The 20,517-nt window shown below is 42.1% G+C and overlaps 1 protein-coding gene across 2 annotated transcripts; it reads right to left on the bottom strand.

Moving 5' to 3' along the window:
* Positions 1–476: 476 nt before the first annotated feature.
* Positions 477–20,319, bottom strand: lama3 (laminin, alpha 3). Of its 2 annotated transcripts, none has more exons than XM_029751152.1 (38): positions 19,976–20,319; positions 12,388–12,501; positions 11,684–11,796; positions 11,462–11,545; positions 11,249–11,346; positions 11,010–11,054; positions 10,722–10,870; positions 10,503–10,613; positions 10,292–10,403; positions 10,043–10,216; positions 9,669–9,865; positions 9,380–9,496; positions 9,132–9,286; positions 8,847–8,988; positions 8,613–8,712; positions 8,177–8,293; positions 7,871–8,035; positions 7,508–7,659; positions 7,091–7,297; positions 6,786–6,934; positions 6,510–6,669; positions 6,217–6,341; positions 5,866–6,028; positions 5,468–5,572; positions 5,243–5,385; positions 5,017–5,134; positions 4,779–4,919; positions 4,450–4,580; positions 4,179–4,310; positions 3,654–3,798; positions 3,092–3,213; positions 2,761–2,941; positions 2,423–2,578; positions 2,070–2,232; positions 1,814–1,944; positions 1,603–1,696; positions 1,363–1,482; positions 477–1,202 (listed from the first exon to the last, which is right to left on the bottom strand). In XM_029751152.1, exons 1-38 carry the CDS (start codon positions 20,219–20,221, stop codon positions 1,057–1,059), a joined length of 5,223 nt encoding a protein of 1,740 aa, XP_029607012.1. In that variant the 5' UTR covers positions 20,222–20,319; the 3' UTR covers positions 477–1,056. The 2 variants fall into 2 exon arrangements, with proteins under 2 accessions (XP_029607012.1, XP_029607013.1); XM_029751153.1 differs by having other exon boundaries at positions 20,104–20,319.
* Positions 20,320–20,517: the final 198 nt, after the last annotated feature.

Raw genomic sequence — 20,517 nt, 5'->3', positions numbered from 1 at the left:
CCAGAATTGCAAGCACAGACTGGTGCTGGTGTGATGTGCAGTGAGGTATGTGACAAGGGTGTATCCCCAACTAGGAGAATAATAAACAGACTGAAAGGGATCGAGTATATTGAAGCATTTCATTATGTTTTATATGATGTGCAAGATGTAGATAAAGACAGAGTGGAGAGAGAGAGAGAGTGCGTAAGAGAGAGAGAGAGGATGTTGTCTGGACTCTGCAGTCCATGGTCACAGTATGAGCTAAGCCCAGACGTGCATTAGACACACACTTTTGCACCCTGCATGAATAAAGGATGTGTGCCGTGCCAGGGGGTCCTAGCTTTGTGCAGAACTAACCTCAGTAGACTGTAGCAGTCAGCCTGGGAGGAGAGCCTAGAACCCCATAATAACATCTTCTCACTCCTAATCATGTCTTAATGATGACTACATGGCATGCCAATGGGAGTTTAGTCCAATCATAATATTGGGAACATTGGTCAGGTGTTAAGTTTGGTATTCCTTTTATTGGATTTGACAAGCATTTGGTTAAACCTTAACTTTTAGTATATTGAAACGGATTGTGCAATTGCAATTTCATTTTTACAGCAGCAACCCACTGGACACAAAAATCAATTCACGTCTATTCCACATTGGTAATTTCATTGAAATGAAACTGTAGACTGATCAAGGTGAGACATGGTTTTTGAAATAATATCAATTATATTTTAGCCTCACTAGGGATAACATTTGTGTTCCAGCTCATCTTGAGAGGTATTTCTTCCTGTTAATTCATAGAATACATCAAAATCACTGTCACTGTAATTTTAAAGGTGTGAATGTTCAATTCATGAAACACTGAAAACATTGCCTTAAACCCCAACAGTGTGAATTACCTTGCAAAGCCAACACAGTAATAAGAGCACTGCAGTGCCCTCTAGTGGTATAATTTGCACATGAAGAGGTGAGTGTCTATCTATTACACATATTTGCAGCTGTTAACCGCTGAGTCATAGACAGATAAACTCAGTGGTTCAGCGAATTAGGTAATCTGGGGCAACACTCATTGATTTCATCCCCTTAGTCTGCTGGGCATTCATTGATGTTCACAGGGCCGACCACACTGGAGGCTGTCTTAAAAACAACAGGCTTTTTATTGACCTTTATGTGCCGCAAGCAGCCAACAAACGAAGAAGAGATTGGCACTCCTTTATGCTTTGATGTGCCTGTATAGGGGGGAAAGCATAAAAGTCATATTGATGTGTTTATAGAACTGTCAGAAGCTGTTTATCAAGGTTTGACATGCTCTACCAATTTTTGGAAAGTGTTTCGATTCAGAGGATTTTTTTATGAGATGCAATGGGTAGTGTTGCTGAATGAATTTACCGGACATGCCACCAATGTAGAGGGAATCCTTAGTCATTGTGTAGGAGGAGTGGGAAGGCCCGACCGTTCGCTGAGACTCTGAGTCCACGTTCAGTTGGACTACATTGTTCTGTTTGGACACTGAGGAATACAGTAGATGGACTGGCTATTAGAAGATCCTTCCGAGTCCTTGTAAAAAAATATGCTGGTGTCTGTACTGTATGAGGATAAATCAATGGTTGATGTGAGAGGGATATGTACCTGCAATAACATGGAATGTGCCATCACACAGGTTTTGTTGAGGTGTCACAGATGCACTGTAGTCACCTAACCCATCATTCACGTGGACCTCCACCTGAGATTCAGAGCAAAAATGATATTCCAAAGTTTTCCACACATTTCAATATACTTCAGGCTTACACTGTATCCAACTCCACAGTCCCATATACAAGTTGATGAGGTTTAAAAGAACCTTGTTTTTCCTCATGAAGACACTTAGGCTGCTCCTATGACGACCCCTGGCATGGAAGAGGAGGCCTGTAGTGTTCCGTGGGCGAGCCTCAAAGGTCAGCTCAAAACGGGAGCCCACAGTAAAGAACTTATCTAAAACACAAAGTATCTTTATCAGAGTTATTGGATGAATGAAATGATTAATTAAAGCAATAATGCTCACAACTAAGACACCACAATTGTAGTATTTTTTGTTAATGAATATATAAAGTCCACACCTAAGACCACATGCCCTGTGCCAGCAAAGTATGCCCCCGCCTCTGTTGCCCCATCAAAGCAGGGCGGGGCCCCGTGATTGGCGGCTGGTTCACCAACCAGAACATTGTACACTTTGAAAAGGCGTATACAGCCAATCACACTCTTCTTGGGAAGAGAGTCACCCTGAGAGAGATACAGATGGACATCATTTTAAAACCAAGCACACATTTTCCAGGATGTAAATATAGATGTCATAGTAAATATGGTAATTATGCACCAGATACAAACCTACAGGAGAATCACAATCACACCCTCACATTGTGTTGTGTCTGATTTGTTTAGACGCCGTTACAGTCCGTGTCTGCTTGCTTACCTGAGCCCAAGAGGTTTTGGAGGCAGGGTCACTGCCCAGATAGACCGGGTTCTGCAGGGCTAAGGAGGAACCCTCCTCTGCAGGTAGAATACCATCAGGCACACGGAAACCATCCACGACCAGGTGGAAAGTGTTCTTCTCCACACTGACCATTACCTGCACACAGACAGGCCACTTATCAACTGCTTTACACTTATAAATCTCTCAGCTGTGGCTGTGAGGTACAGTGTACATTTTGCACTATTTAGAATGACCTGAAACTAAAAATGATTATTATGACTTCATTTAATTATCCTAATATTGAGACCTGATATCTCAACAGTTATTAAACAGCTTACTGTATGCCATCTTCCATCGTTGCTCTTATTCTTGTTGTGGATGACTCTGTCCTTCCCCAGTGAGAGTTTGATCTTGCCGTTGGTCATGTACAGAGAGACTTGGGAGATGTCCCCGTTCCCTGAGACATGGAGCAACAGCCCCTCAGATGACCTGGTTCTGATCTCCAGGGAGAAGTGAGGCCTAGCAAGAGAAACAAGCAAGCCACAGATGTACAATCGGATTGTCTGTTTCATAGGTCTTATAACGGTTAAATAATAGAAAAATAAATCTGCAGAGAATGTTTTTTTTAATGGAATGTGGATACGAGGACCAGCATTTGACCTGCTGTACCTGAAATTAAGTTCTTCAGGTGCGATGATGTAACTGAGCCAGCTAGCAGCCCCAGTTAGCTGGTAGGCCTGGGGGTCAGACACTTTGGGCAGTCTGCACTCAGTATGCACAGCACCAGATCTCTTCAGCCAGATAGAGGAGGGTGGGGGAGAGGATACACATTACTAATGTACCAATACAGTAATATTGTACATGAAGTTGCTCTATTCTTGTGTAGTTACTTTGTAATTACTGTATTATACAATTGTATTACATAGTAATACGATGACAAAACTATCAGTACTGACATGAATAATAAAGGACCAGTTCACTGCAGCATTACAAGCCTGTAAAATATTTCGGAGAAAATTTGATTTTGATCATTTGAAGTTATCTCTTGGCTATTTTAGAAGTTGTGCTTCAAGACCAAACCAAAGTTACACCGCTGTCGCTTGAGTGAGAGCCTAAAACTTTACAGGAAAATGAAAAGAGCCAACATATTCCTTACTGCACACTTTTACCATGAATAGCCTGATGGTTAACATATGCTTGAATCAACTTTGGGAAATATTCCCATACTCACTGGTTTGGGTTTCTTGGGCCTGTCTTGAAGGCCTGCTGGCTCCCATATGGCCTGAGGAGGGGGCTGTAGTCTGCACATCCCCAGGATCACATCTCCCTTCTGGGTGAATGAGCTGAAGTCAGCGAGAATAAAGCCTTCTTCAGGCCTGTGTCAGAGCACAAACAGATAGAATGACAAAAAACACATCATCAGTTATTTTTACTTTCCACAACTGACTTAATTAATTAGAGAAAACACTGTAGCTGATAATAATTTAAACACATTTAAATTTCTTTTTTTTAAAGGTTTTAGTCATTTAGCAGACGCTCTTATCCAGAGTGACTTACAGTCTGTGCATTGATCTTAACCTAGCTAGATGAGGCAACCACATATCTCAGTCGTAGTAAGATCAGTTTTCCTCAAATTGTCACAAATTGGAATGACCACAATGTTGAATCATAATATCACCTCATAGAAGTTGAGTTTTTCACATTTTTTACCGTTATAACTATAGTGTGACTATAGTGTTGTATTTTTGAATCAGACCTCCTGATATGAAGGTTAGCCAGGCAGCCCCTGAAGGTCTCTCCTCCCAACACAACCTGCTGTTCATTGGGCTTGTCTTGGGGGGTGGTTTGATGCTGGCCCAAATCACCGTTATCAACCCTCAACTCCAATCTAAGGAAATCACAGAGCTTTTGTTATGTCTGTGTGTGGGTGTGTGGAACAAACCAACAATAACATTGTAGAGTTTATTTCAATTTCAGATGAGAAACATCTCTGCACGGCTTGACCAATGAAAATAAAAATGCCTTACTGTGTGCCATTCCTTAATGCAGTCAAGTAGTGCCATCTTCCATCATTGTATGTCTTGGTAGACTTCAAGGCATTTTCATCAAAGTAAAACATCACATAGCCATCAACCAATGAGAGCTGGTATCCATGACGCTGATCGATAAAGAAATGGTGTGATGATATTGTTTACAAAAAGTGTATAATTCTAAAACAAAACTGTTAAATTCATTTTGATAACTAATTTTGATCCTTTTACTACTGTTTGAGGTTAAAATATGACACACAGAGAGCAGCCTTTGAATGAGGCTCTCTGTGAGAGACTCTTCAACCATTATTGAATAGTGGACTGACCTCTTCGCTGGTCCTGAGGAGGACACCTTTATTCTCCATGGTCCTGAACCCCAAAGAAACCATGGCCACAGGGTTGGTCCAGAAATCCTGTGGGTCCACTGAGAGGGAGCCACCAGGGTGGAAAGTAGCCTCACGAACACCCTGAAAAGAAAACACATTGTACATGAAAATTCTAGAACTAGAACATCCTCCACATTGTGCAGTCTGAAACATATTTACAAAATGAGAGATGGTTTACCAAAAGCGAGGTTGGGCATCCAACACTGACACCAATTGTCGTGTTAAACTCAATCTCCTTAGATTGTAAAATCACATTATCTATACATCCTCTGAATGGTGGGGTTGTGACATTGTCTCTGAAAGAAAAGACATGACATGGATAATTGTATAATTGACATTCCAGGAAAATGCATGTATCTCTTGCAAGAGATTATGACAGAAAGCCTATTCACAGAGTGTTGTACCTTTTTCTTAATGATGCTGGTAGACCCCCAATGTAGAAATGTTTTAAACTTTCCATGATGTTGTCTATTTTGATCATCTCAGTTTGTACTCCAGTCACATGTACTTTAAATGTTGTATCCATGACTATTACAAATTGTTCATTCTAAGAGAGAAAGCAGAACTTTAAAAAACAGGTTTATGCAGATAAAACGAAACCGTACAGTAAGTCCCTGACACTATCTTACATTGAGTGAAACTTTTCTAGTACTCTTGGCATTGAGGACTTGGGTGCCTTGTCTTCCCTGCACCACAACATAACCTCTCTCCACAGTAACACTAGTGTACGAATCCTGTGAAATACAACAAACAAGTGAATGAAGCAACATATTTATGAAGACATTGCTCTACACACACCAACCATAAAATCTCAATAAGGACTACATTTATTAATGTCCAACTGCAATACATTGATGTTCCTGTATCTACTTGATGAAATTGTAAGCTTGATTGATTACACGACTTACATTGCAAACCAGATTTTTAATTAATTTACATGTACTAATTATTCAATCGTTTCTGTGTGTGATTCTGAATGAATATTTTTAACTGACATCAGATATATGAATGGACAAAATATACATACCTCATTTCCTTTATAAAACAGTAATGCATTCTCCACCTGGCTGTTTGTGTGGAACTTGAGCACTCCTCTTTTCGGGGTTTTAATTTCTTTAATGGCCGTAACCAAACCGTAACCAGTGCCGTCAAAATAATAAGGCACTGTTGACTGTAGACTAACACTAACCCTGAAAGAAGGAAGGAATTGCATGATACATTCTGACACTGAAGCAGAAAGATGTTTTTTCATGTATGGTCATGGTACAGAGCATAACAGGCTAAATTAGAAAATGTGGACAGCATTCCCCATTCCGTACAGTATGGCATCTTTTATAGATTTATAATCAAGGTGATGGTCCCTTTTGTTGGTTCTTACTTTATATATGACTGTTTGTCTACGTTGATGGCATTCTTGAAGTTGTACAGACTAAAGAATTGACCATTGATAGTAGACAGTTTAATGGCGCCACGGTATTTGGGGTAGCGCAGCTCCACTGGAGGCTAATGAGAGAAGGGCATAATGAAATAAAACAATACTTGAATAGGGAGAATAAGACTGGTCTGGTCCTGATGATGTCTACAGTGTACTTCTGATTTCAACAATCAACAATGAGCATGATGCAGAAGCACAGAACACCTAGAGGAATGTAATTAGAGGAATGTAATTACAGTGAAGGCATCAGGATAACCGCCTACGTAGAAGACCACACTGTTGGTGTCCAGGTTGAGGAGGCCAACTGTCGTGTTGGGCCGGTTACTCTCCTTAGACACATCGACAGGCTGTGATGGGAACCTGTGTGTGAGACTGAGCTCAGCATCTTGGTAAACTCTAGAGAAATAGGAGACAAACACAGTGGGGATTACAAGGGAGCTGTTTCCATCATGGGCAAACTGTCCCATATCATCAAGTTAGTATCAATCCAGAAGAATTCCTCAGAGGTGTACCTGTTAAAGACGACCTTGTCAAAAACAGTGGAGTTCACTTTGGTTCTGGTTATGTGGTCGGTGTTCAACTCATGTATGACTCCACCCAGCTTGTATACACAGCGGAGAGTGTTATTCTTTACAGCCATTCCAATGAAGTCTTTGGATGACTGGAACGGGGGAAACAAGCCATAAATGAATAGTTTAAAAAATACTGAGCATCTCCAATACAAAATGTATCAAAATAGTTAGGGAATCAATTGAAATTCCAAGATTAACGCTCTAGGATATTATGACTACACTATTTACTCAGATGGCCCACTTACGTCCTTGTTGCCGAGATAGAGCACAAAGAGGTTTCTGTCATCCTGTGTGTTCTGTCTGCGCCTACGGCTGCGGTCCCCCCTAGTGGGCTTGGTCTCCTGGAGGTTGAGAAGAAGTTCAGCAGCTGTAAACGCCTTCAAATCCTCAACATTGGTGGGGGGGCGGAGCTCAATGTGACTCTTCCCATTGAAGGTCATGCCGATAGAGAGCTGGGGAGACACACCAAGAGAGGAATAATGGACATTCAATATGACAGACAGCCAGATACAGCCAGTCTAAAAGACCTAAGAAAAATTGTGTAATGGTTGGAGTGATCATGTTTGGTCAAGAAAGGACAAAATATAAGGACAAAGGTTCACAGGAAAACGATCAAAATAGAATGAAGAATCTATAGTGTTTTAGGTTAGATGTGGTGTCACCCTTTTGACAATGTCTCTGGCCTCCTCTATCACGTCCTTGATTCTCCTGATGCTGTCTGTCATACTGACACTAGGGGAAGCCTGGGAGCACAGGTTTTGCACCCTGCTGAGGGTGTCTTCCAAAGTAGGCCATGTCTCGTTCAATTTCTTCACTGTACCAGTCAGGAGAGAAAGAAAAACAGCTCCAACCAACTACTTTCTTTTAACTTTCCCTTTGTATCATTAATTCAAATTCAATTCAAGAATCTGAAGTGGATTTAAATTTAAAGAGTAAAGAGTTAGAATTTAGATTAGAATTAGAGGAAGGTTAATTTCAATACCATGACAGGATAGATGTACTGTGTGTCTGACATGAGTACTTACATTCATTGCCAACCTCATCGAGCACACTGCCAATGTTTGAACTGACATTAGGAAGCATTATATGTGCCAAGCTGATATCATTTAGTCTGTCTGTTACGTCATTGACTGTGTTATTGGCAGCGTTGACAGTTGCTTTGGCAGAGTCTATGAGCTTCCCAATGTCATCTGAAACACAAACAAATAGTGTACATGAATAACATAAGTATGGTCATGTTGTGGCACAGAATGTGTAAACTGTCATTCTCATCGATTCCATGGCGTTGTTATTAAAACACAAGCATAATCTTTCATCTTGTATACACAAACCTCTTTGAATCTCTTTAAGATTCTCTGTAACTGCGAGAGCATCTTTTCTCAGCATCTTTCTTTTGTTCTTGGTCTGACCAACACGTTGCTTGTGGTTGTCAACTTTGGCTGAGGTCTCTGTGTGTACATTTTTTGGGGGGGATAAGTGGTAATATATGATAAGATAATATCAGAAGGAGATATCAGAAGGAGATATCAGAAGGAGACAACGGAATGTGTTTTATCGAGGGCATACAGTATCCTGCAGTGTGTTTTGGCCTCCAACAAAACTGTTAACAAGTTCAAAGTGCATAGCTTTCTTCAACATCAAATAACAAAGCCTTTGCCTCATATAATGTCCTGGAAGGATTGAGAAGGGTAAATAACATGATACTTTCTTGTTTCTATTGTAGCTTTAGTGTCATTAGAAAAGCAAATATTGGGATGATTACTACACCTCTGAGGTCCTTCTCAGCATTCAGGGCCTCTGTCAGTAAGCTACTTGCATTATGCTTTAGTTCCTCAGACCTGTTGGTCAGACCTTGCTCCTCCACATCCTGAAACATATACAAGTTACTGGAGATATGTGAAATACTTATTGATTGTATGTTAACTGTATTTTCAATGTTGTTGTGAATTTGAAGTTAATGGTTAATGGTGGCTGCAGCATCCAGACCAGTATAATAATCACCTTCAGAGCTTTGTTGGATGCCTCTTTGGATTGGTTGGCCGCCATCTCTGCCTCTTCAATGGCTTTTATGATGCTGCTGTAGGCTCCCGTGCTTTCTGAAGCATGCTGCAGGTCAGAGCTGTTGGTGGCATTATGCACTGCCCTGCAATAACAAGGAATACAGTGCTCACAGTGGCCCATACTAGCCCATACAAACACGAACACACAAAGGTCTCAACATAGGACATGTCTGTGGGGTATAAAGAAGTAGGCCCCCAACCTAATGACCTTACTCTGTCAACCTACATTTGTAATTCCATTGCCAGTCTGTTTAGTTCCTCTGCATGCTCCTCTGCCATGACGACAATGCCCTCCTTCTGTTTGGCTTTAGCGATATCATTCAGCCTCTTGGTTAGATTGGGCTTGGCTCCATCTATCTCGGCTGCAAGGTGCTCGTATTCCTGAAATATTTAAATGATATTTTGAATGCCTCCTTCACAATAAGAGAGATAGGAATTTCCACTGGAAACGATTTGAATTCATCTGCTTCATACCTTTTTCATCTCCTTCATCATTTCCAAAAGGCCTGTGATATTCTTCAGTTTATCTTTGGTCATATTCATTTCAGGAAGGACTGAATCACGTTTCCTCTCCAGCTCACCACTTAGTTGCTAGAAAATGTACATATAGAGAGAAAACAATGATTACCCCTTGTCAAACACAGAAACTTGAGACATGATTTAGTATTTGTCATGTTCAGAAAAAGGCAGAGAACATTTTTTGTATTGTATCTGAGATCTACAACATATTTCACAGATTTTACACTTCAGTGTTTGACATTACCATCAGGATTCTTAGGAAGTCAGTACTGTTGAAGTTGAGGCTCCGTGTCCTGTTAACCGTATTGTCTGCTTCTGCCACAGCCACGGCCAGATCACTCAACACAGAGACCGACGTCATCAGGGACTCTGCCGTCTCATTGGCTACAGCCTGGTTGTCGTCTAATGGAGCTGACATATTGTTCTTGATGAAGTCCAAGACTGAGAGAGACACATGCATTACACTTTGCATTGTGAATCATATCTATCATACACAGTGAGTCAAGAATTTGTGTCACATTGATAATGTATAACCTTTATTATTCAATAGTGTGATAATTTAAGTGCTGCCCTGTACTATAAGTGACTATAGACTAAGCCAAAAGGCCCCTGTCTCACGTTTGTGAGCGCCCTCTTGCTCCCTGGCAGCCTTCTCTGTCTGGTTACTGCAGCCAAGCTGTCTCATCTCCTTCACCATGCGCTGCACCACCTTCATCATCCTGGCTACCTCCTCCACTCCCACAGTGATGTTGTTTACACTAGAATTAGCCTCACTCAGCTGTCGAAGGAGATCTGAGAGGGAAAAAAGAGAGGTGTGGATTATCATGCCAATATTATCATATTGAAACACTTTCAATAACAGTTTACCTTCTATATTCATTAGAAGATCTTGAGCTTCAGGGATAAAATCCTCGGCTCTCTGTTTGGTTTGGATCACTTTCACCAAGACATTCTCAGCATCTGAGAGAGAGTAACTTGCCTAGAGAGAGTAAGATCACACAAGTAAAAAGGATATAGTTTTTCTGGAAAATAACGGATTACATCTGACATCTGATTATGGATAGCAGGCCTCAGGCACCTTGTCTTCCAGTAGGCTTATGTCCTGATCCAGACTCATAACTTCTGCTTCCAGCAGATTGACCTTTGGACCCTGAGCATCCACAATAGTGCTGTACCTTCCAACCAGAGCCTGCAAGAGTATACCAAAGGGGAGTGATCATCTTGTTAAATTGTGTACATTATACACAATTTGGTGTTCAAATATATAGAGCGCCTCAGTAAGACCGTGTTAAATGACCTTTGTTTCATTAATGGCACCTTCCAGCTGGTTAAGGTTGGCTGGTGAGCTGTTGTAAGCAATGCCCTGAAGCTGCTGCCTTAGCAATTCCAGCCCATCATCCATATTTTCCAAATCATTCAGTAAGGCCTGAGTACAGCTGTCACACTCTGACCACAAAGAGAGGAAGAGCAGATCATTTAGTTAGGTCTAATAGGACGAGAGGAAATGCAATATGAATCATGCTGGCAACAACAGACAATAGCTCACTATACATTGAGAATGTGTATTACTGTGTGCTTCACAAACCTATGCATTGGTCATTTGAGCCGGAATCATCAGGCTTCTTACACTCTAGAGACAGAAGACACAGTGAGCAACACTTATACCAAATCTACAATAAGACAAACTATTATCAGCATGACATTTCATGCAGGCATTTCTTCAATATATAGCCTATAGCTTTATCGTTATATAGGAGGCATCCTGTTTTAATTCATAGATCATTTTCTCTATTCTTGTACGGCTGAAGTGGGTCCTGAGCTTACTTCCAGTCAGATGGTCACAGGTACTGGTAACATCACAGTGGCATCGCTGGCACCTGCCTCCATATATCATTGGGTTACCATAGTAATCAGGGGCACACCTGCCAGATTGGAGGAGGAAGAGGAGAGGAAAGTTATAGACTTTTGTTATAAATATATTTACGGTAAGATGACATTGACATTTTTATATGTACTGTAAAAAGCACATAAACACACCTCTCACATCTGGTTCCAGTGTAGCCAGGTTTGCACAAACATTCGATTTCATTTGCACCAATATCCAGACATGCTACTGCAAAACTACACAAAGAGAAAAAAAATGCTTTTGAGTACCAAATGGTAATTATATGTTTTCATCCAATATTTTATCCGGGGAACATAAAACCAAGTGTGCTCACGTAGCTAATTGTACATTAACAGAGTGTAACAGAAACTGACTTGTTGGCTCTGAAGGGACATGGACACCCACGACAGGTCTTTTGGGCAGCATTGCCGTAGTAACCTTCCTTGCAGCGCTCACATCGATCCCCATCAGTATTGTACTGACAGTTCTGGAAAATAAAGTGTCCTCTCTGTTTATGACTGAAGCAGGCTTGTGGAATGTTGGGGGTATGGTTCATGATGTCGTAGCACAGTACTGAGAATTAGTCAAGTCTGGCATAAAAACTCATCTGTGGATATGACTTATATCCATCTGGATCAGCATGGGTTAGAAAAAGTGCATATGTTTACCTAACTGGTGAGTCAGGAGAAACATATCCTGCTATGTGTGTGTGCGTATGTACCCCACTGGGTATAGACATCATTTCAAGGTCTAGTTTTGATTTACATTTAGTTGAGTTGTCAACTAACATGAATTCAATGTGATATCAACAAAAAAATTCACCATGTCATTGGATTTAGGTTAAAAGGTGGGTGAAAAAAAAGACGAAATTTCTTTACGTTGATTGCTTTTTGAAAATCCAATCAGTTTTCGACGTTGATTCAACATCATGACAATGAATTTTGTTGTTGAAATGGCGGGGGAAAAAGGTTGATTTAACCAGTTTTTGCCCAGTGGGACCAATTAAGGCTGCTGAGGGTGCTGCAGCACCCCTGAAAAATCACTTTTTTTATAGACACAGAGAGAGAGAGAAACCCACCAGACATCTCCCTGTTTGCTCGTCACATTCATTAGACAGGCTGTTACAGTTGCAGGGTACACACTGGCCCCTATGAGGCCCTGTCCTCTCTCTGTAGTATCCAGGGCCACACCTCTGTATGGAGGGGAAAAGTCAGATTAGGTAAGGCAGCCTTTTGAATGCAAAAGTGTCTTATCAAAAAAGTTAAAATAGAAAATATAGATCAGTTTTGGTCAATAATAACAGTACTATAGCGCTACGTGTTTTGGCCCATCCTGGACTTTTTATTTAGCGCATTCTTCAAGTGAAGAAGGCTTGGACTGGCAGAATTTTTATTTTTTTAAAGAAAGGTGAAACAAGACCTTAGTCAGGAGGACATACACTTTTTATCTGCTATCTTGCAGTCCATAATAATTAATTAAATGTAAATATGGACCTGCCAAGCAACCCATTTTGTATAAGTCGCTCAGACACATTTGAGTTGTGAAATTCCAGAGATTTCAATACAAAACCATTGCTTGTTTGAGTTGTAAATCAAGGTGTGGTATATTCTACCACTAAATCAACACATGAGCAAAGAACAATGGGGAACATTTGAGGACACAAGACCTGGGTTCAAGTACTATTTCATATACTTCAATTACTTTTCAATTCATTTGAAAACAAGTTTTTGGATAACCTGTATTTGAAAAAACAAGTAGTTGAATATTGGAATGCATTTGGAAATATACTTGGAATGTATTTGGAAATACTCAAATACACTGACTCAAATACACTCCCATACATTTAACTCAGGTATTTTAAAATAATATTTGAAATAAGTATTTGAAAATACTTTCGAATGCAATTTGGTCTATTATTTGTTTTGCTTTCAAATAACCATTCAAATACTAAAATAAAAGTATTATTTTGGGATGTGTATTTGAACATAGTCAAATACACAGAAAAAAGTGTTTACAGTGCCTTGAGAAAGTATTCACACTCCTTGACTTTTTTCCACATTTTGCTGAGTTTAAAATGTATTAAACTGAGATTTTTTGTCATTGGCTTACACTCTGTTGGAAACTCACTAATTGACTTAAACACATTTTAGTATGTTTATAACTATATAAGTGGCCTAGTGATCAATGTGTTCTCGGTTTGATGGAATGATCTATGTGCAATGGTATTTGGCCAGAGGGAAAGTAAACAGGGAGCCTGTCCATAAGGGTTGGATAGGAGACACATGCTAGAGCTGATAGATCATAAATTACTGTCCTATAACACTGTCTTATATCTTAATATGTTTTCTATCATTATATTTTATCAATATTTTTTATATCATTATATTATCTTAGTATGAATAGATGGCTAATTTCATAGAATAGAAAGAAGTGTTGGCTCTGTGTATGAGAACAGCAATTATGTTGTGGACTGACTCCCTAACCTCAAGGCCTCTCCTGACTGATAAGAAGAACGGTGAGCTCCGTGGTGGAGTACCAGGGTTCTGGAGTGATAACACCACCTGCCCAGCAACATCGTAGACACAGAAGGGGGGTCTGTTTGGGAAGGAGGTTATAAATATATGTGCTTGTGACTTCATATGTTGTCTTTGCAGCTGTATGCTTTCTTCTGAGTCTTAGAACGTAACAACACAATACCCCTTAATGTCAAAGTCGAATTATGTTTGTTTTATTTTTTACAAATTAATAAGAAATGTAATGCTGAAATGTCTTGAGTCAATAAGTATTCAAATGAGCTTAACAAGTCGCATAATAAGTTGCATGGACTCACTCTGTTTGCAATAATAGTTTTTAACATGATTTTTAAAATACTAGCTCATCTTTGTACCCCACACATACAATTATCTGTAAGGTCCCTCAGTTGAGCAGTGAATTTCAAACACAGATTCAAGAACAAAGACCAGGGAGGTTTTCCAATGCCTCGCAAAGAAGGGCACCTATTGGTAGATATGTAAAAAAACAAAAAAGCAGACATTAAATATCCATTTGAGCATGGTGAAGTTATTAATTACACTTTGGATGGTGTACCAATACACCCAGTCACTACAAAGATACAGGCGTCCTTCATAACTCAGTTGCCGGAAGGAAACCGCTCAGGGATTTCATTAAAACAGTTACAGAATTGAATGGATCGGAGAAAACTGGGGATGTATCAACAACATTGTAGGTACTCCACAAAACTAACCTAATTGACAGAGTGAAAATATGGAAGCCTGTACAAAATACAAGTATTCCAAAACTTGCAACAAGGCACTAAAGTAATACTGCAAAAAAATGTGGTAAAGCAATTCACTTTTTGACCTGAATAAAAAGTGTTATTGTAACGTCTGCTTCCAACTCACACTCTCAAACACGTAGATCCCTGAACGCAGCACCACTTTCCAGTCCACTTTCCAGCTCACACTCTCAAACACATAGATCCCCTGAACGCAGCTCACTGTCCAGATCCCAATGACCTGAATTCTGATCACCTGTTCACACACCTCTATGTCATTATCACACACTATTTAGTACAGTTCTTTGCACCCCATCATTGTGAGGTGTTGTTTGTTTTGTAACACACTTCTATTCGGAGCGCTGGTTTTCCCGTAATTTACTCCTCCCGCGTATGATAATTTTTGCCTGCCTCACTAACGAAGCTTTTTGCCTATTCCCTGCCTGTACTTTAGCCTTTTTGGTTCCCCTGTGTATGACCTTCTGGACCCAGGACCCAGCTACCTGCCTCCTCCTGTGGTCCTTTACAATAAACACCTGCTGTGCCCTGAGCTTGAAACCAGCTCTCTGTGTCCCATTGTGTTCATTACAGTTATGTTTGGGGCAAATCAAATCCAACACATTACTGAGTACCACTCCCAATATTTTCAAGCATAGTGGTGGCTGCATCATGTTATGGGTATGATTGTAATTGGTTAAGGACTGGAGAGTTTCTCAGGATAAAAAAAGAAATAGAGCTTAGCACAAAACCTGGTTCAGTCTGCCTTCTACCAGACACTGGAAGATTAATTCACCTTTCAGCAGGACAATAACCTAAAACACAAGGTCAAATCTACACTGGAGACATTGAATGTTCCTGGGTAACCGAATTACAGTTGTATACTTAAATCTGCTTGAAAATCTATGGCAAGACCTGAAAATGGTTGTCTAGCAATGATCAACAACCGATTTCACAGAGCTTGAACAACTTTGAAAAGAATAATGAGCAAATGTTGCACAATCCAGGTTTGGAAATCTCTTAGAGACATACCCCGAAAGACTGACAGCTGTAATGTCTGCCAAAGATGTCACGCCCTGACCATAGAGAGCCCACCAGAGCCCGCCTGGGAGTCGATGGAGCAGTGTGAGGAGGGATATCGGAGAATGACTTTGGCGAGGAGTATGCTGCAGCTCAGGCGTGCTGAAGAGCGTGACACCAGTCCTGTGCCATCTGTGCCAGCTCCCCGCACTCGCCCTGAAGAGCCAGAGACCGTCAGGGAGGTGATGGAGAAGTTGGGAAAGAGAGGAGAGAAATGTTATGTAGGTGTGTTCTGCACGGCATTCGACCTGAAGAGCCTGTCAGCAGTCTGATGAGTCCTGTGCCAGCTCCCCGCACCCTTCCTGAAGTGCGTGTCAACAGTCCGGTGCCACCTGTGCCAGCTCCAACCACCAGGCATCCAGTGCGCCTCTGCAGTCCGGTACGTCCTGTGCCAGCTCCCCGCACTCGCCCTGAAGTGTGTGTCACCAGTCCGGTGCCACCTGTGCCGGCTTCATGCACCAGGCCTCCAGTGCGCCTCCCCAGTCCGGTACGTCCTGTCACCAGTCCGGTGCCACCTGTGCCGGCTCCACGCACTAGGCCTCCAGTGCGCGTCTCCAGCCCGGAGCGTCCTGTGCCAGCTCCCCGCACTCGCCCTGAAGTGCGTGTCACCAGTCCGGTGCCACCTGTGCCGGCTCCACGCATCAGTCCTCCAGTGCGCCTCCCCAGTCCAGTACGTCCTGTGCCAGCTCCCCGCACTCGCCCTGAAGTGCGTGTCAACAGTCCGGTGCCACCTGTACCGGCTCCACACACTAGGCCTCCAGTGCGCGTCTCCAGCCCGGAGTGTCCTGTGCCGGCTCCACGCACTCGACCTGAGGAGTGTGTCATCAGTCTGGTGCAACCTGCGCCGATGCCCAGTCCAGGCACGGTGTCCAGTCCCGCTCCCTGGCAGGAGCCTCCCTCTGCGCCGGTGCCCAGTCCAGGCACGGCGTCCAGTCCCGCTTCAAAGCCGGAGCCTTCCTCTGCGCCGGTGCCCAGTCCAGGCACGGTGTCCAGTCCCGCTCCAAGGCAGGAGCCTTCCTCTGCGCCTGTGCCCAGTCCAGGCACGGCGTCCAGTCCCGCTCCAAGGCCGGAGCCTTCCTCTGCGCCGGTGCCCAGTCCAGGCACAGCGTCCAACCCAGCTCCATGGCCGGAGCCCTCCTCTGCGCCGGTGCCCAGTCCAGGCACGGCATCCAGTACCCCTCCAAGGCTGGAGCCTTCCTCTGCGCCAATGCCCAGTCCAGGCACGGCGTTCAGCCCGGCGCCATGGCCGGATCCGGGGTCTGGGCGGGGGCGGCGATGGTGAGGAATCAGTGAGGAATCAGCCCAGACCTACACGGGAGGATTTTGTCAATGATCTCAAGGCAGCTGGGACCATAGTCACCAAGAAAACAATTAGTAACACACTACGCCGTGAAGGACTGAAATCCTGCAGCCCCCGCAACGTCCCCTGCTCAAAAAAGCACATATACATGCCCGTCTGAAGTTTGCCAATGAACATCTGCATGATTCAGAGGACAACTGGGTGAAAGTGTTGTGGTCAGATGAGACCAAAATGGAGCTCTTTGGCATCAACTCGCCATGTTTGGAGGAGGAGGAATGCTGCCTATGACCCCAAGAACACCATCCCCACCGTCAAACATGGAGGTGGAAACATTATGCTTTGGGGGTGTTTTTCTGCTAAGGGGACAGGACAACTTCACCGTATCAAAGGGACGATGGATGGGGCCATGTACCATCAAATCTTGGGTAAGAACCTCCTTCCCTCAGTCAGGGCATTGAAAATGGGTCGTGGATGGGTATTCCAGCATGACAATGACCCAAAGCACACGGCCAAGGCAACAAAGGAGTGGCTCAAGAAGAAGCACATTAAGGTCCTGGAGTGGCCTAGCCAGTCTCTAGACCTTAATCCCATAAAAAATCTGTGGAGGGAGCCGAAGGTTCGAGTTGCCAAACGTCAGCCTTGAAACCATAATGACTTGGAGAAGATCTGCAAAGAGGAGTGTGACAAAATCCCTCCTGAGATGTGAAGGACCTGGTGGCCAACTTCAAGAAACATCGGACCTCTGTGATTGCCAACAAGGGTTTTGCCACCAAGTACTAAGTCATGTTTTGCAGAGGGGTCAAATACTTATTTCCCTCATTAAAATGCAAATCATTTTATAACATTTTTGACATGCGTTTTTCAGGATTTTTTTGTTGTTATTCTGTCTCTCACTGTTCAAATTAACCTACCATTAAAATTATAGACTGATCATTTCTTTGTCGGTGGGCAAACGTACAAAATCAGCAGGGGATCAAATACTTTTTTCCCTCACTGTAGGTCAGGGTGTGACTAAGGGGTGTTCTAGCCTTTTCATTTCTATGTTGGTGCTCTTGGTATGGTTCCCAATTAGAGGCAGCTGATGTTTGTTGTCTCTAATTGGGGATCATACTTAAGGTGTCATTGTTCCCTCCTGCTTTGTGGGATATTGTTTTGTGTATGTGCATGTAGCACCACCACTTTCACGTTTCGTTGTTGGTTTATTGTTTTGTAGAAGTTTCACTGTTTATTAAAAGATGTGGAACTCTAATCACGCTGCGCCTTGGTCCGTTTCTCATCACGTTCGTGACAAAAAGTGATTCTAACATGTATTGGATGAATACTTATCTAATCAAGATATATTAGTGTTTTATTTTTCATATAATTTCTTTCTAATGTTAAAATGTTTCTTCCACTTTGACATTACAGAGTATTTTGTGTACATTGTTGACAAAAAATGACAATTAAATCCATTTCAATCCCACTTTGGGATCAAGGGGGTGAATACTTCCTAAAGGCACTGTAAATAACAAATACTCAAATACAGCTTCCGTGTCTAGACCAGCCTATTATCACCAGACAGAATGTGTTTGATATTATATTGTATGATAATGTAATATTGTGTACAGTATGGATATTTTAAATGCATTATAGTATTGTACTGTGGTGTGATTGAGTGAATGTACACTACCGTTGAAAAGTTTGGGGTCACTTAGAAATGTTCTTGTTTTTGAAAGAAAAGCTAATTTTTTGTCCCTTAAAATAACATCAAATTGATCAGTAATACAATGTAGACGTTGTTAATGTTGTAAATGACTATTGTAGCTGGAAACGGCAGATTTTTTTATGGAATATCTACATAGGCGTACAGAGGCCCATTATCAGCAACCATCACTCCTGTGTTCCAATTGCACATTGTGTTAGCTAATCCAAGTTTATAATTGGCAAATGTATCATTGGAAAACCCTTTTGCAATTATGTTAGCATAGCTGAAAACTGTTGTTCTGATTAAAGAAGCAATAAAACTGTCCTTTAGACTAGTTGAGTATCTGGAGCATCAGCATTTGTGGGTTCAATTACAAGCTCAAAATGGCCAGAAACAAAGACCTTTCTTCTGAAACTTGTCAGTATATTCTTGTTCTGAGAAATGAAGCCTATTCTATGCGAGAAATTGCCAAGAAACTGAAGATCTCATACAATGCTGTGTACTCCTCCCTTCACAGAAGAGCGCAAACTGGCTCTAACCAGAATGGAAAGAGGAGTGGGAGACCCCGGTGCACAACTGAGCAAGAGGACAAATAAATTAGAGTGTCTAGGTTGAGAAACAGACGCCTCACAAGTCCTCAACTGGCAGCTTCATTAAATAGTACCCGCAAAACACCAGTCTCAACGTCAACAGTGAAGAGGCGACTCTGGGATGCTGGCCTTCTACGCAGAGTTCCTCTGTCCAGTGTCTTTTGCCCATCTTAATCTTTTCTTTTTATTGGCCAGTCTGAGATATGGCTTTTTCTTTGCAACCTTTTCTTTGCAACTCTGCCTAGAAGGCCAGCATCCCGGAGTCGCCTGTTGACATTGAGACTAGTGTTTTGACCCCAAACCTTTGAAGGGTAGTGTATGTTTCGATATTTCATGTGTCATAATGATTATATTCCAAAGTACAGTACTGCTGTAACCCTGTGATAAGAACCTATGACATTCTTGTGAGACAACCCAATAAAGTACATATAACTGCATTTTTTTAAATACTCAAATAGACATGTATTTGAACCCAGATCTGGAGGACGCACAACCTTGAAGACTGAAGTATAAAAGTGCTGTCGTCTGGACCTTTTGCTCCCTTTTGAGAGGAATCAATAAATATTTTTTGATTTTTTGAATTCACTCTCCCTTTGTCTATGTACCCTGTGATCTCTGTGTGCATCACATTAATACATTTTTCGATTTTTGTTCGACACAAACTTAAAGCTCCATTAGTAGTTGAAAATAGCAGGCAAATTGGTTTCTTTTGCAAAGCTCTATTATTTAGCCCTGCATTACCTGGGTGATGGCTCCAGCTGACTGGTTGTTGAATGAGGTATCACAGTACTTCCTAGGGATCCTGGGGTGCCCTTTGTGCCAAGGATCCTTACCACTCTGGTGGTTCTGAGACAGATAGTCATACCTACCGTTTGGATGTCTCTGTGGTGCTCTCTGGCCATCTGTGCAGGGGCCAAATAAAGCACACCACAACAATAATCCCCATACTCCTCCAAACCAGCAAACAGTCCCTTGTGTCATTTTCATACGTCTGCAGGACAGCAAAACTATCTCCCTCACTGTTGAGGAGCTTGGCTGTGGGAATTATGAGAGCTAAATACCTAGGAGCTCCTCCCTCTGTAAGCCCAGGGCCAGATCGAATGCCCCTATAAAGATAGACTGGTATACATAAAGGAAGACTGAGCATATCAGTGTGTTTAGTTTGGTGTGAACATGTTGAGGTTCAAAGATCACCTGGGTACCACTCCCTTTTATTCAAATGTGTTTGTGGAGCAGTAAGTTAGCATTTTATAGATAGTATTTGTACTGTGTACCACAGGTCA

This window comes from Salmo trutta, chromosome 4 (genome assembly GCF_901001165.1).
Source record: "Salmo trutta chromosome 4, fSalTru1.1, whole genome shotgun sequence".
NCBI classification, from domain to species: Eukaryota; Metazoa; Chordata; class Actinopteri; order Salmoniformes; family Salmonidae; genus Salmo; species Salmo trutta.
Note: the sequence above shows the minus strand (reverse complement) of the source record. Positions and strands in the feature narration are given on the sequence as shown.

What these genes read in the sequence shown, in the direction of transcription:
- lama3 (XM_029751152.1), bottom strand. Translation starts at nt 20,221, where the DNA reads ATGAAAATGACACAAGGGACTGTTTGCTGGTTTGGAGGAGTATGGGGA. An exon ending in TGTCCCTTCAGAGCCAACAA is followed by an intron (nt 11,546 to 11,683) that starts GTCAGTTTCTGT and finishes CTCTTTGTGTAG; the next exon opens with TTTTGCAGTAGCATGTCTGG. An exon ending in ACTGGAACCAGATGTGAGAG is followed by an intron (nt 11,347 to 11,461) that starts GTGTGTTTATGT and finishes CCAATCTGGCAG; the next exon opens with GTGTGCCCCTGATTACTATG.